General features: G+C 44.0%; 1 protein-coding gene across 2 annotated transcripts in view; it reads left to right on the forward strand.

Annotated features, from left to right (window-relative positions):
• OTUD7A (OTU deubiquitinase 7A) overlaps positions 1-15196 on the forward strand; it is a 287564-nt gene that overhangs the window by 240999 nt on the left and 31369 nt on the right. For both annotated transcript variants that reach the window (XM_058666537.1, XM_058666538.1), the window contains exon 7: positions 2415-2633. In XM_058666537.1, the coding sequence (XP_058522520.1) occupies positions 2415-2633 (219 nt within the window). The remainder of the gene's footprint in view (positions 1-2414; positions 2634-15196) is intronic.

The raw sequence follows: 15196 nt of genomic DNA on the forward strand, positions 1-15196 counted from the left end.
CTATCTGACCACTGCTTTTGCAAGTGGGAATGTAGGGAATGTCTGGTGTTGGGGAAGGTGCAGGCTTGGCTACCCAAGGAGCATCCAGCTGAGTGTGTACCTGACCTGTGAGTAGGTTAGTCTGCAATGAGGTGAGCATCCTCATGACCCAGAGAGCAGACTCACGGATTTGCCGTGAGGTTCAGACAATCCTCACATCCAAACACCACTGGTCATGCTTTCCAGAGCCAAAAAGAAGATCTTCATGTTATCAACATGGTTGCACCAAGGGAAAGTGGTTCTTAATGTCATGTTTATAATTTCTTGTATTTTGTTCAATATCAGCCATTAAATGTGGGGCTTTTAAAGACAGCTGGTTTTTTGTGTTTTTACAGCATTGAGGAAACAAAACACCTGTGTTTTTGTTTTCAGTTCTTTTCTGAGAAATGTAGATTTTTTGCAAAGACATAATTTTAATCCACTCTATAATCACAAGGTTAATACATCGTTAACTATAATATTCAATAAGTAAAAAGTAAGAACACCACAATTCACAAGACATCCATTTCATTCATTTACATTATTTTGAATTCTATATTAACTACCACATATCACAGAAAACATTTGATGTTTGTCTTTTTGAAACCAGCTTATTTCACTAAGCATATTGATTTCCAGTTGCATCCATTTTGTTGGAAAAAAAACAGGGTTTTATTCTTTTTTATGGGTTAGTGGTAGTCTATAGTGTATATATACACCATAATGTATTTATCTAGTCAATAGTTGATGAACATCTGGCTTAATTCCATATCTAAGATGTTGTGAATTGAGATACAATAAACATGGGGGTACAGATAACTCTCATATTATGTTTTAATTTCATATGGGTAAATTCCCAGGAGTGGGATGGCTGGGTCATATGGTAGGTCTATTTTCAGATCTCAGGAATCTCTACACCATCTTCCACAGTAGTTTTACTAGTTTACATTCCTGCCAACAGTGGATTAGGGTACCCTTTTCTCCACATCCTCACAAGTGTTCTGGGGTGAGCGAGGGCAATAGCTGCTCTAACTGTGGTTAAGTAGGAAATCAACTCCCTAGCAAGATAGCCCCCCGATCCTTTAGAGGAATGTTGTTGTGGATCTCTCCTTCCTATTGGAAGGACCAGGAAGAGTAAGATGAGAGAAGACCATCATTTGAGGATGCTGTGACAGCCAGGTGGAAAAGAGGCACGCATAACAGATTCATCTCTGTGTCCTGGGGCCGTTCACATGTGATGCATTTATCAGAGCAACTTTTGCGAACCACCTGTCTTAGAATCTGAGCCATGGCACCATCGTGGTGCAGCAGGTTAAGCCACCATCTGTTACATTAGTGACCTGTGTCAAAGGTCTGGTTCCAGTCCTGGCTACTATGCTTCCAATATAGTGTCCTGTTAATACACCTAGGAAAAACAGCAGACGGTGGTTCAAGTGCTTGTTTCCCTGACACCCATGTGGATGACCAGGACGGAATTCCTGGCTCCTGGCTTCAGCCTAGCTCCAACCTGGCTGTTGCAGCCATGCAGGGAGTGTATCAGTGAAAGATCTACTTCTATTTTCCATCTCCCCCCTCCTTCTTCTTCTCTTCCCCCGCCCCCTTTCCTCCTCCCTTTCTCTAACTCTGACGTTCAAATAAATAAGCAAATATTTTTAAAGACCTAAAACAAGCCCAGTGCCCTGTGACCATGCTAGTGTGCATTTGTACACTGAAGTTGAGCCTCACCTGTAAGTGGTTTTGTGACCCTAAGTGAAGAAGCAGCCCACATCAATGGTCACAACATTAGTCTAAGGACAGAAATGCCTGTAGGACTGCAAAAGCTTATAAAATGGAAGGGTTTGTTCAGGGAAAATATGAGTGTTGGATATTGCATGTGCAGGGTATGTGTGTACACCTATGTACACCTGTGTACAATGGATATTTGCATGTATTGTGTACCATTCCTTTGGTGTACAGATATGCATGTAGTGTGCACAGATGTGTAGTGTATAATGTGGCATAAACGTGTGTGTCCATGTGGGTAGACCATTGTCTATTGTGTTTGTTTATATGTGTATGTGTATATGCATGTATGTAAGTATATATTACATAGTGTACTTACATGTATGTGTGTAAATTAACATTTAACATGTATTTGCCTAGTGAATATACATATACATGTGTGTTATTGTGTATATTGTATACATGCACCTACACTTGTGTGAGTTTACATCTGATGTACATGCATGCATGGCATATGCCTGACAGCCATGTGTTATGCGTGTTCTTGCATCTAGCCGTATGTGTGCTGTGTGTCTAGTATGCTCATGCAATGTGTGTGATGTTCACTGCATGTCCCACAGAGCCACACCCATGCCCACTCAGTTCCTGTGGCTGTCTTCTTTTCTTCCATACAGAAAAGCGGCTTTCCCGGGGAATTTCCCACGCCAGTTCAGCCATCGTCTCCTTGGCCCGGTCCCACGTAGCAAGTGAATGCAACAGTGAGCAGTTCCCCCTGGAGATGCCAATCTACACGTTCCAGCTGCCAGACCTGAGTGTTTACAGCGAGGACTTCCGGAGCTTCATCGAACGCGACTTGATCGAGCAGGCAACCATGGTAGCTTTGGAGCAGGCAGGTGAGTTGCTGCTGCTCACAGGCTCCTGTTTGTCATCTTCCCTTTCCAACTCCTTCATGAGCTGTTAGCAAAAGATCAGGCAGACCTGGGCTATACTGGAAAGCGGGAGATCTCTGTCCCTTCCTATGGCCATGGGCCAGTTGTGGAACCTGCCTGCCCCTCTGTTATCCTGTCTGCAAAAATGAAGACACCCAATGGCCACCTGCCGCAGCCTTGGGAGTCCTAACACCGCATGGCGTTTCCCTGCCCTCCCAGCCTTTCTGGTCTCCAGGCTGAGAAAACATGAAATCCTGCCCCAGTCTTGAGGAGCAAACTATTTCCCCTCTGCCTAAAGGAGAAATAAGGAGGTCAGAATACATATCTGAAACAGATGTGGTCCTTCCCAAGAGAAGCAGTGCAGGCTTGTGCACGTACCAATGTTTCAAGAAGTAGGGGGTCGCATATACAGTGGTGAAATCCTGAGGTCAGATCACCTCCTGTCCTAACAGTTTCTTTCTTTGTGTAAATGCACCTTATTATGTTGACACAATGACAAACTTGCCCAATGGTGCAATACTCAGAATGTGTCCTTGTGGCTAAGCACTACGTGATTGTACCTATTTTACTCAGAAATATTGGTGTTTAAATATATTGCAAAATCCTCTAATCAGGGGCTCTTCATACACGCCTGCACATGACTCTTTGCCTACTTCTCATGCCCACTGGGTACCTGCCAGCGAGGGCCTTGCAGCAGTGTAGGCTGACAGCAGATATGCAGTCCAGTTCTCAGCCAGTGAGAATGCAGGGCACCTTCCCAGCTGCTGGACAGTGGAGCCTCTGTTCCATGGCAAAAGAGAAGGCTCTGATGATTTGTCTGACCCTGATTGGTGAGTCAGGGTTCTGGGAAGAAAGAAAATGGCCAAAATTAGTGAGGTGAGGGAGTTCTGCAAAGGGGCATCTGCTAAGGAATGGGAGGGTTGAAGGACACCATGCCTGGACCTCGTACTTGCAAGGACAGATCCTTGATCCCGACAGAGAGTGAGTGGCTTTGGAAAGGGGGAAGATGCCAGAGAAATAAACCCTGTGAGCACATCCCACTTCACCATCTGGGTGCTTTTGCTAGCAGGGAGCAGAGAGCTCCCTGGTGGGGCCCATGCAGTCCACCCTTGGGGTGCCCATGCATGCAGAAGCATAAAGCACTTGTTCTTTGAGCAGGTGGGAAGCATGCAGAAAGTGGATGAGTCAGGCATGCTGGCCAGAACTGAGCATCTGGGTACTCACACTTGTTCCATGCCATTGCTTTGAGGACTTTGCTTATCCACCTGTTGCAAGAAGGAAGACACAGTGGCATGTGATTAAAGGAAGGGACAGTAGTTAGTTGGCCTGATCTGTGTGGGGCAGCCTATGGTCAACCACAATGACTCAGAGGAGCCACCCTGCCAGTAGTGAGCTTTATTTTTTTTTTAAGATTTATTATTATTGGAAAGCCGAATATACAGAGAGGAGGAAAGACAGAGAGGAAGATCTTCCATCCGATGTTTCACTCCCCAAGTGAGCCGCAACGGGTCGGTGCGCGCCGATCCGATGCCAGGAACCAGGAACCTCTTCCAGGTCTCCCACGCGGGTACAGGGTCCCAAAGCCTCGGGCCGTCCTCGACTGCTTTCCCAGGCCACAAGCAGGGAGCTGGATGGGAAGTGGAGCTGCCGGGATTAGAACCGGCGCCCATATGGGATCCCGGGGCTTTCAAGGCTTTAGCCGCTAGGCCACGCCGCCGGGCCTGTGAGCTTTATTTTTTTTTAAAGATTTATTTGTTTGTATTGGAAAGTCAGATACATAGAGAAGAGGGGAGACAGATAGGAAGATCTTCGTCCATTAATTCACTCCCCAAGTGGCCACAATAGCCGGTGCTGAGCCAATCCAAAGACAGGAGCCTCCTCCAGGTCTCCAATGTGGATACAGGATCCCAAGGCTTTGGGCCATCCTCTACTACTTTCGCAGGCCATAAGCAGAGAGTTGGCTAGGAAGCAGGCCGTCAACACACGAACCGCTGACCATATTGGATCCCGGTGTGCAAGGCAAGGCAAGGACTTTAACCACTAGGCTACCATGCTGGGCCCAGTGTGCTTCATTGTAGAGCAGGATCTGTGTCCGCTGTTGCCCTGCTGGATCTCATGTCATTACCCCAGATGCAAGCCTAGCTCTCAGAAGCAAGTCAGCCACTGTCACCCACAGCCACCTGGCTCACCTCTATGCCATGGACTGAGCCACACAGAGCAGTCCCCCATGGATTAGCCATGATCCAAACCATGCACACGCATGGTGGGGGCTGGTTGCTTCAAAGATACTGTCCTGGGATTCACACAAGATATTTTAAATGAAAAGTGCTATTCATAGAGAAATTAGTGTGGGTTGAGAAAGAAGGACATTGCACTTACTTTGTGTCGAATGCAACAGCAGCTCAAACCCTTGTCAAGTGTGGCACTGATGAGAGCTAACAGCAGTGGGCCCCTGATTCATATGAGTCCTTGATGAAGTTAAATGACATGGACAGGGATTGCAATTCACAAGTTTTAAATAACTGATTATAGTGAATGGCGATTGTCGCTCTATTTTATTATTGGTTATGATCATTACTGTCCTACTTGTTTAATTTACAAATTAAGCTTTATCACAGACTTGGGTGAGCACCAGTATGGGAGAAGTATGGGCCAACCCTATGTGATAGAATTTGTACAGTCCAGAGATGGGCATGCTCTGGGAACACAGAGAAACTATTGTAGGACCTGTCAACATCTACCATTCATGTTTTATATTCCAGGTTTTACATCTGGCCTTGGGAGAAACCTTTTAAAAACAGTCCATGTTCAGGCAGAGAAATCTGAGGCGGAATCCAGGCAGACCCAAGGCCCCTGGTCCCAGGCAGCAGTGAGGAAGCTCTGGCCTCTGACTCTGTCCCGGGCAGGCCTTGGGGGAAGCCACTGTGCTGCTCCTCAGGGAGAGGTCACATCCCAGGCATCCTAGGAGTCAGCAGGTTCCATGATCCTCACCCTGAGCCACAGCACAGGTGCAGCAGCCAACCTGTGTTCATTCCTCAGGTGAATGTCTGAGCTGAGAGAATGCAAACCTGACCCCCTTATAATTCTGCAAACCCTTTTCTCCACATCAGGCAGAATCTTGGGCTAGGTTGTCTTTCAGGCCCCAAAATGGGTTCAGATTCTGTGGATACCCCCAGCTGCTGTGACGCAGGCCTCCTCAAATGCCCAACTCCATCTGGACAGAGTGGGAGCAGCTCTTGGCCCCCAGGCATTCCTTGGGCCTCTGCCACTGCTGTCTGTACAGGAGACCAAGCTGCCTGAGGACCCCACTCTTTATTGCCCATATAAGGTCTAAATTCCCCACTCCAAAAGTCCCATGCTTAGTGTCATTGAGAGGCAGCGTTACAGAGCCAGAATCCCTACTTTTTGCCAGTTGCCCAGCACCGTTGTACCCGCAGCATGGTCCTTAGCAAACCTCGCACCAGAGAAGCATAGTTCAGGGCCCTAAAGCAGGTTGGCTGTGGTCATCTGATCACTAACACAGAACAAGTGACACCTGCATTAATCTTTATATTTTATCTCCATAGAGTGATGTTTACTTCTTTTTCATTTATATTTTGTGTTATTGCTATAAGGTGTATTTATTCTGACCAGTGCAATTGGCCATCTTCTCAGGCCTACTGCAAGGGCACATTCATGCAGTGAGCACATATGAAGCATCTACCATGTGCCAGACATTATCATTTGGACCAAGGTGAGGAGCACAAGGTCCCAGCCCACAAGGAGCTCCAAGGACATTAAAGGGGACAAACCCAGAGCAAAGCATCAGTGTGTTGTAAAAGGAGCTCATGGAAACACACACAGACACAGCAATACCTGGAGAGGGGCTAGAGGGTGGAGGCATACAGAGACAGTGGAGGGAAGCACTTGGCCATGTTTAAGGCCAGAATGTCCTCATCTTAGAGAACTGTCACGTTTTGCTTGCCTTAATCCAAGTGTCTTAGTAAGCAATGAGCAAAATGACATCTGAAACTGCTGTGCCCATCTGTTACAAGATGAAATGTGTTCCTCCCATCATCACATATGAGTCAAAGAGGCCTGTGGCTCAGCAGAGTCCACCTAAATGACTAAGAGTTCCTTACGCCTGACACCAGCAGCCTTCCTGCACAGTGTCCACCTGTGATCTCCCCTCTAAGCCACCTTGGACCTGAGAGATATAATGCCAAGCCTCCAGGTCTTTTCCTTGTGCTTAAGTGATTACAGAGGAGACACAAATGGGCACTCTGCCACAGCAGGAATAGGAACCTCCTGGAAACTTTCCCATCTCACTCCTTGTGTGACAAAGGCCTTTGTCCTGAATAGCCCATTCTGAGGTTAGTGGGGGGCATCTGAATAGCGTTAGACTATTTGGGGTTCTCATGACGCTGGAAATTGCTGGCACTTACTTCTCATGGCTGAGTTGCCTTTGCAGGTGGTCCCTCCTAATTTGCAGCCCTGGAGATGCTTTCAGATAAGAAAAAGTCTTGATTCTGGAAGGCAGCTTTAATCAGTCCACTACCAGACAAAGTGCCTTGTCCTGGATAGTAACCTAACAATAGGAAAGACATTCTATCAGAGCAGAAGGTCTAACCACACCCAAGGGAAGAGGCTGAAGTAGCTGTATCACGTAGGAGGTGTACATCATAGAACCTCCTACGAGTCTGCCCGCACAAACGCAGTGTTGTGATTTGCAGTATGAAAATTGTGCTCCACTAAAAGATGTACAATGAAAGATTAAATTAAACTGAAGATGGCTGTGGTTCCAGGGGCTCCACTTCTGTCCAGCTCTCTGCTAATACACCTAGGAAAGCCATAAAGGCTAGCCCAAGTGCATGGGCCCTTGCCACCCATGTAGAAGACCTGGATGGCTTCCCAGGCTCCCAGTTTCAGCCTGGCCCAGCTCCAGCTGTTGCAGCCATCTGAGTCATGAGCTAGCTGGTGAAAGATCACTCTGTCTCTCCTGCTCTCTCAGTAACTTTGCATTTCAAATAAATGAATACATTTTTTTCTCTCTCTCTTTTTTGATTATTAATTACATTGCATTATGTGACACAGTTTCATAGGCTCTGGGATTCCCCCAACCCCTCCCTGTACCCCACCCATGGTGGATTCCTCCACCTTGTTGCAGTATTACAGTTCAAATTCAGTCAATATTCTTTCATTGCAAACATACAAAGCATAGAGTCCAGCATCTTATTGTCCAGGTAAATTCAACCATTTCTTGGGGAGACCATCTCTGGTCTGAAGGCAGAGCTGGCAGAATATCATCCTGATCAATTAGAAGCCACAACATAACATCAACAACAATTTACAACATTATGGAATTATTTGACATGGTATTGAGTAACCAATATATTAAAAAATGCAAGTTCTTAACCACATCCTGTGACTGCTTCATTGACATTTTCAATTTTAGTTTATATACAACTGGCTTCTGTACACCTTAAAATGGCTATATGGTACTATTCAGCTGTCTCATATCTATTTTCAGCTTAGTATTTAGCAGTTTATAGTGTTGAAGCATAATTTTGCTGAACTTGGCAGATTTTAGGATAGTCTAAACTGGCTTATAACTTTAACAAGACATATGTCAACAGTGTAGGTGCAAAACAGTTTTAGGAGGGGTATGCAGAGAAATCTTCAATACCTTAGTGAGGAGTAACTAATCTTTGTGTCCTACCTAATAAGGTATATGTGAATCCACACTGACCATTTCCTGTCTGGTTCTAAGCTTTCCTTGTTGTTCTCTATCTATTCTAATTTTTGTTGTTGTTGTTGTTGTTGTTGTTTGGGGTGAGGCGCCTCTGGAGCGACCCTGATGGTCATTGCAAGAGAGGGTGGGGATCCAAAGTTGGAACTAAGTAAGGACAAGAGAAAGCTCCTCTCTCTAGTCCCGAAGGAAGTTGACTGTTCTGTTGCAGCGGACCGCTCACGGCTCCTGGTTGTTGTTCCGATGACCTTGGATCCTGCAAGGAAGGATTTGGGCTTCTTCCATCCCATGTGGTAGACCCAAACAGGAGTGGGTGACCTCAGAATTCTCAGCCTCTGAAGGCATTCCAATTCCCCGTGGTCTCTTTGGCAGTTGGGATGTAGTCCTTGGTGCCCATACTGATAGTCCTTGGTGAGGATCCGGGAGTCTCCACGGTTGGGATACAAGCCTCCTCCTGTCCACCTGCTCCACTCTGGGGTCCCCCCCCGGCTCTGTGCATATGACCTCCTGTTAAGAGGTTGTCAAGATCACTCTTGATTTGCCCTGTATGTCTTTGTAGTTTTACTGTTGTCTAATGTTGATTCTGTTTAGCATTGTAGATAGAAATAAACAGTGTGAGATTAAAGTATGCTTTAGTGGCAATTTATGCTCACAGCTTTATGACTTAGCCTGTATTTGTAGGCTCAGTAAGCACCCAAGATGCCCCCACAGATGTTTAAGACCTATCCTGTTGCATTTTATGAAAAATGATTTGGGAAAATGCTTGAAAATCGGTCTTGTCTCCCATCACATTCATCATTGTATGTTTTCTGTTGCGTGCTTCTCAGGCAGCAGCAGCCTTTAGCTGTCTTCTCCCCCATCACAGTCACAGAGCTAGACCCAGCACTCTTTTCTGCTAACTCGTGGAAACATAACATGCTTATGGGAAAGTGCACAGACCATGCAGTGCACACAATAACAGCTTCCGTCACAGGGCCTCAGGTCAGGGAGACTAATTACTGACAGCTTATACGCATTCTGCCTATTGCGGTTTTTCATGAATAAATTCTAATTCTTTCTCTTAACAGTAAGCTTATGTGATTTGTCCACATAGCTAGGTGGGATTACAGTTGGTCCTCATTACATTGTATTGCAAAGAATGCATATACTACAAAGCATTTACCTGTTATCTTGTGGACAGGCATTGGTATCTTAACTCAAGTTAAAATAGCAAAATACCATACGTGGTTCTGGGGCATGAAATCCCAGACCAAGGTGTTAGCCTGCTTGGTTCCTGGTTCCTCAGTGCATGCATGGGATGGGGTGCGAGTCTAGGAGTGCTGCCTCTTATCAGTACACGGATCCTGTGCAGTCAGGGGACCCAGCTAGTCTACAACATCTGAGCTATTTCCAATTTTTGATCAGTGTTGCTGTGTGGGCATTCTTGCATGTGTTTTCAGTGTGAACACATTCAGTGAACATTTCTGGAGATCCTGGACTTCCACGTGATATTTATTACCTGATCATTAGATTTGAATTTTAGAAAAATTCAACTTGGTACCAGTTTTCTCTTCCGCTCTCGACAGTTCCGGTTGCTCCATTTTTTAGTTTTGCTTTGTTCTTGTATGCTCGGCATTGTGATGAAAGCGCAGTAATGTTCACATGGTGGTTAATTTGTGTTTTCTGATGACTAACAAAACATATTTTTCATGTCCCTGCCACTTGAATGACCTCTCATTGGGTGCCTTTACTGGTTCTTAGCCCATACTGATGTTAGTCAATTTGATTGATTTGTGGGAATTTAATTTCTTTCACATTCTGTTTTTTTAGGGTTTTTTTTATTATTTTATTTTGATGAACTTTACATAGCTGATTAGAGTGCAAAGGGTCAGAGGCTACAGGAAAGTGGGTAAGACCACTGTTTCCACATTCTTTTTTCCTTCCTGTATCTGGGTCTTACACTTTCTTAATGTGGGTCTTGTCAGAAGTGCTGACACCATCATTCCCTCTGCTGGTTGCCTTTTCACCTTCTGAAGAGAATATCTTAACTAAAACATTCAGTTTTCCATTTTTCCCTCTACATTGAGAGCTTCTGTTTGAGTTCAAGATCTCTGCCTATCCCAAATTCCTAGTGATATTTTTCTGCCATTCCTGTTTAACTCTACAGTCTACCTGGACAGGATGTTCCTGTTTGTAGGTGCTGAAAGTCTATCTTCTCACATTTTATCGACCTGATCTGATACCATTTATTAAAACTCCCTTTTCTAAAAAAAAGAAAAAGAAAAAAGAAAAAAACTCTCTTCTTTATTATCGGCAAGATAACCTTTGAGATAAAGCAGATGACCGCATGACGGTGGTCGGCTTCAGCACTCTGCCAATTAATTACCTGTCCTTGGCACAACATGAGCATGAGCAGGCTTTGTCATACTGTGTAATCCTCTGGATTTGGCTCCTTAACATTTGTCATCACTGTTATCAGCTTTTGTACTTCCATATAAATTAACCTGCATGGGATTTATAGAAGTTAATTCCACATAGATGTATCTTTGGATCAGTTGGAAGATACTTAATCTTGACAATGTTAAGTCATCCAGTCCAGGGACATAATATGTTCCTTAATTCCTCTTAGAAATATTTTGTGGCTGTCAAAGGAAAGGACTTGAATACAATTCTTCAGATTTATCTGAATGCTTTTAAGATATTTTTGATATTGTAAACTATAGATCTTTTTTTAAAAATTGTTTATTTTTATTGCAAAGCCAGATATATACAGAGAGGAGAGACAGAGAGAAATATCTTTTTTTTTAATTATTTATTATTTAACTTCATTAATTACATTGTATTATGTGACACAGTTACATAGATACTTGGGTTCTCCCCACCCCTCCCCAAACCCTCCCACCATGGTGGATTCCTCCACCTTGTTGCATAACCACAGCTCAAGTTCAGTTGAGATTCCCCCATTGCAAGCGTAGCTGCAAGCCTCAAGTTCATTTGGGATTCCCTCATTGCCAGCATTCTGTTTCCTCCATTTTGATTGACGGGATCCCCAAAGAGACTTTGAGGTGTTCAGAGATCAGGTTACTAGCAAGCACAGTGCTTCACGCCCCAAGCACTGTGGGTTCAGGAGGGAGCCTCCCAGGCGGCAGGTCAATGAACCAAAAGTCAAAAACTCTCTGGCCGGGCGGCCAGCAGGCGGAGCCTGGCGCCAAATGGCGCACTGGCCGCCCTGGAGCAGCTCCCCACGTGTACGTGGTAGCTACTGTGTGTTCCCAGACTTGAAGAGAGAAATATCTCCCATCCAACAATTCACTCCCCAAATGGCTGCAATGGATGGAGCTGAGCCAATCCAAAGCCAGGAGCTTCTTCCGGGTCTCCCACGTGAGTGCAGGGTCCCAAGACTTTGGGCCATCCTCGACTGCTTTCCCAGGCCACAAACAGGGAGCTGGAGGGAAAGTGAAGCTGCCAGGATTAGAACCGGCACCCATATGGGATCCCAGTGTGTTCAAGGCAAGGATTTTAGCCACTAGGCCATGGCGCCAGACCCAACAATATATTTTTAAAGTGCCAACTACAACTCAGAGAAATTCAATTTATTTTTATTGATTGGTCTAACGTTTTAGAAACTTGCTAAATTCATTTATAAATCCTAATAGTTTAAAGCTTTTTCAGCCTCTAGGTTCACAGTCTGTTAAGTAGAAAGAATGAGAGTGTTTTTGCTTTTTTTCCAATCCTGGCAGATTTGCCTAGTTTCTCTGCCAGTTGCAGACTTGTCCAGTGGAAACTTTAATTGAAGAAGTAACAGCAGACATCCTTGAGTGGTTTCTGATCTCAGAGGGAGACATTCACAACTTTATCATGATATATGGTGCGAGTTATAGGATATTTGGAAATACTCTATTTTGGATTCAGGCAGTTACCTTCTATTTCTAGTTTGCTGAGTTTTTGTCTTCCACAAATGATGTTTTTTTTTTAAAAGAAGAAGAAGAAGAAGAAGAAGAAGAAGAAGAAGAAGAAGGGACAATGTGAAGCATTGTAGCCAAAAATCATTGGAGCAGTGTGGATGCTAATTGGGCAAGGATGTTAAGAAGTTAGTTAGGTTATACAGGACTGGTACCTTGAATAATGTTGAAACTATGTTATCAGGCAGAGTGACATTTAGAATTGTTTTGCCATCCCAGGATGGTCTAACTTTAGTTTTGTTTGGGATACAGGCTGTATGGCCCCGAATTCTTTTTCTGCTGCCCTAAAAAATACCATTATTTAACTTTGTGTTTGATAGCTCTTCCTGGGTTTTGCATGGCATGTAAGGTCTCTATTACAAATTTATTCTCTGTCTCCCTCCCCAATCTCCCATACACACGTCTCTGCCTGGCCAAAATGTACTGAGTCCTTTTCCTCCCACTTTGGAATTATTCACCATTCCTTTTCTGACTTCCAAACATCATTGCTTCATTCATTAATTCTGAACCTTGCTTTTACCATATTAAAAGCAATTAAGGTTACAAATTTTCCTCTCATTTCTATTTGAGTTATATCTCACAAAGTTTCAAATGTAGTTTTATTTGTAGCTCTATAATTATTAATTTTCATTTTGATTCACATTTGACTCATGGATTATTAGTAGTGCTTCTAGTTACAGTTTTATTATTGAGTTTTGGCTTAATTACATTGGGATCAGAGAGCATGGTCCACAATTTGAAACCTGTTGAGACCTTTGACTTTTGGTCCAGAATAGGATTGAAATGCTAATGCTTGATGTGTGCTTAAAAAGAAGATCTAGTATTCAGCTTTAACTCCATTGTTCTGTGTATGTCCATTTGTTCATGTACGATGATTTTAAATCCAAACATTCGTTTATTTATTTTTATTTTCTCTATTACTGAAGGAAATGCATTAAAATTTCTAATGATTAGAGAGCTGCCTATATCCTCTGATTGTTATGGTTTTTAATCATAACTAAACGTAAAGCTAGGCTATTAGTTGCAACAGCTAAACTTGCATGTGCTTCGTGGACTGAGCTGCTGGACATTGTACAGAGTGCTTACTGGACTCTAGTAGAGCTTTGTTTGTCTTTCCACTTAGCTGATATTGATGCAGGTATGCTAGCTGTCTTCAAGGTAATATCTACCTGGTACACTGTGTGCCAGCCTCCATACCTTCACCATTTTTCCATCTGCATATGCATATTTTACACCTGCCTCTTATAAATTGCATGTAGTTACTCTTAGAGTCAGTTTCATTACCTTAGTCTTTTAATGGATGCATTTATTGTTTTATTTATTTTAAAGATTTATTTTGTTTTTACCTTAAAAGGCAGAAAGATCTTCCATTTGCTGGTTCACTCACCCAAATGGCCTCAACAGTTGGAGCTGAGCGGGTCTGAAGCCAAAAGCTTACTGGTTCTCCATATAGGTACAGGGGCATAAGGACTTAAGCCATCTTCAGCTGCTTTCCCAGGCCACAAAGAGCAACTAGAGCAGAAGTAAGGCAGCTGGGTACGAACAAGTACCCATACATGATGCCTGTACCACAGATAGAGGCTTACCCTACTGTACATGGCACCGGCCCTGGAGTGCGTTTGTTTTTAGTGCAGCTACTAACTATTTGTCCTTGTTGTTTGTGACAATTTTTTTCTTATCTTGCAAATCTAACTTTAAAATTTTTACAATGGAGCAATGGGTGGAGTGGAGACAGGTGAGCCTCATCTTTTTTCATCCCCTCCCTTGTTTTTTTTTTTTTTTTAATTGGAAAGGCAGATTTGCAGAGAGGAGAAACAGAAAGATCTTCCATCTACTGGTTCACTCCCCAACTGGCCACAGTGGCCAGAGATAAGCCAGTACGAAGACAGGAGCCAGCAACTTCTTCCAGGTCTCCCATGTGAGTGCAGGGTCCCAAGGATTTGGGCCATCCTTGACTGCTTTCCCAGGCCACAAGCAGGGAGCCAGATGGGAAGTGGAGCAGCTGGGACACAAACCAGAACTCACATGGGATCCCGGTACTTGAAGGAGAATTAGCCAATTGAGCCGTTGTGCCGGGCCCTTAAATGTTTTAATAGTTTGACTTTTCCTCTGATCATGTTAAAAGTGTACGCTCTTTTTATTATTGAAAGGTTACCCTAAAACATTTTATTCATATTAATTGCACCTCAAACTAATCAACATCTTAAGCTACATCCTAAGAGTACAGGGACCTTAGTCAAATTTGATTTTGTTCACCCCATCTTCTCCTGATTTGCAAGTTATTGTCATTTTAAGATGCCCAGGTCCAATATTGGAGCATCTGGGTTTGATTTCTGGCTCCAGTTCCTTACTCCTGCTTCCTACTAGTGCACACCCTGGGAGCCAGCTCTAATGTCTGTAGTAATCCAGTTCCTTCCATACATGTGGGAGGCATAGATTGAATTCCCAGCTCCCCACGTAGGCCCCAGCTCAGCCTCCACCTTTGCAGACATCTGGGCAGTGAACCAGCAGCTGAGAATCCTCTAGCCCTGCCTTTCTCTCTGACTCCCAAGTGTAAGCATTTTGAACTTTGATCACTACAGCTTTCACTCTTAAATTCTATTTTTGTTTTTGAAATTTGCTACTTACCTGTGGTCACGTTTTATTTCATTCCTTTATTACGTTTAAACATGTCAGACAAATTGTTTGCAATCTCCAGCTAACAGTCGATAGCTTCAATCTGATAGATATCTGTGACTTTGTCTAAGACTCTTCCAGGACTGGGTTCCTGTTGTGTGTGACTTGGGGTTGTAACCGAGGCCAGCCGCTGTTGGGGAGTGCATCACTAGAGAGAAATCCTTTCTGTTGCAGTACCAGGC

This window comes from Ochotona princeps, chromosome 6, assembly GCF_030435755.1.
Source record: "Ochotona princeps isolate mOchPri1 chromosome 6, mOchPri1.hap1, whole genome shotgun sequence".
Lineage (NCBI taxonomy): Eukaryota > Metazoa > Chordata > Mammalia > Lagomorpha > Ochotonidae > Ochotona > Ochotona princeps.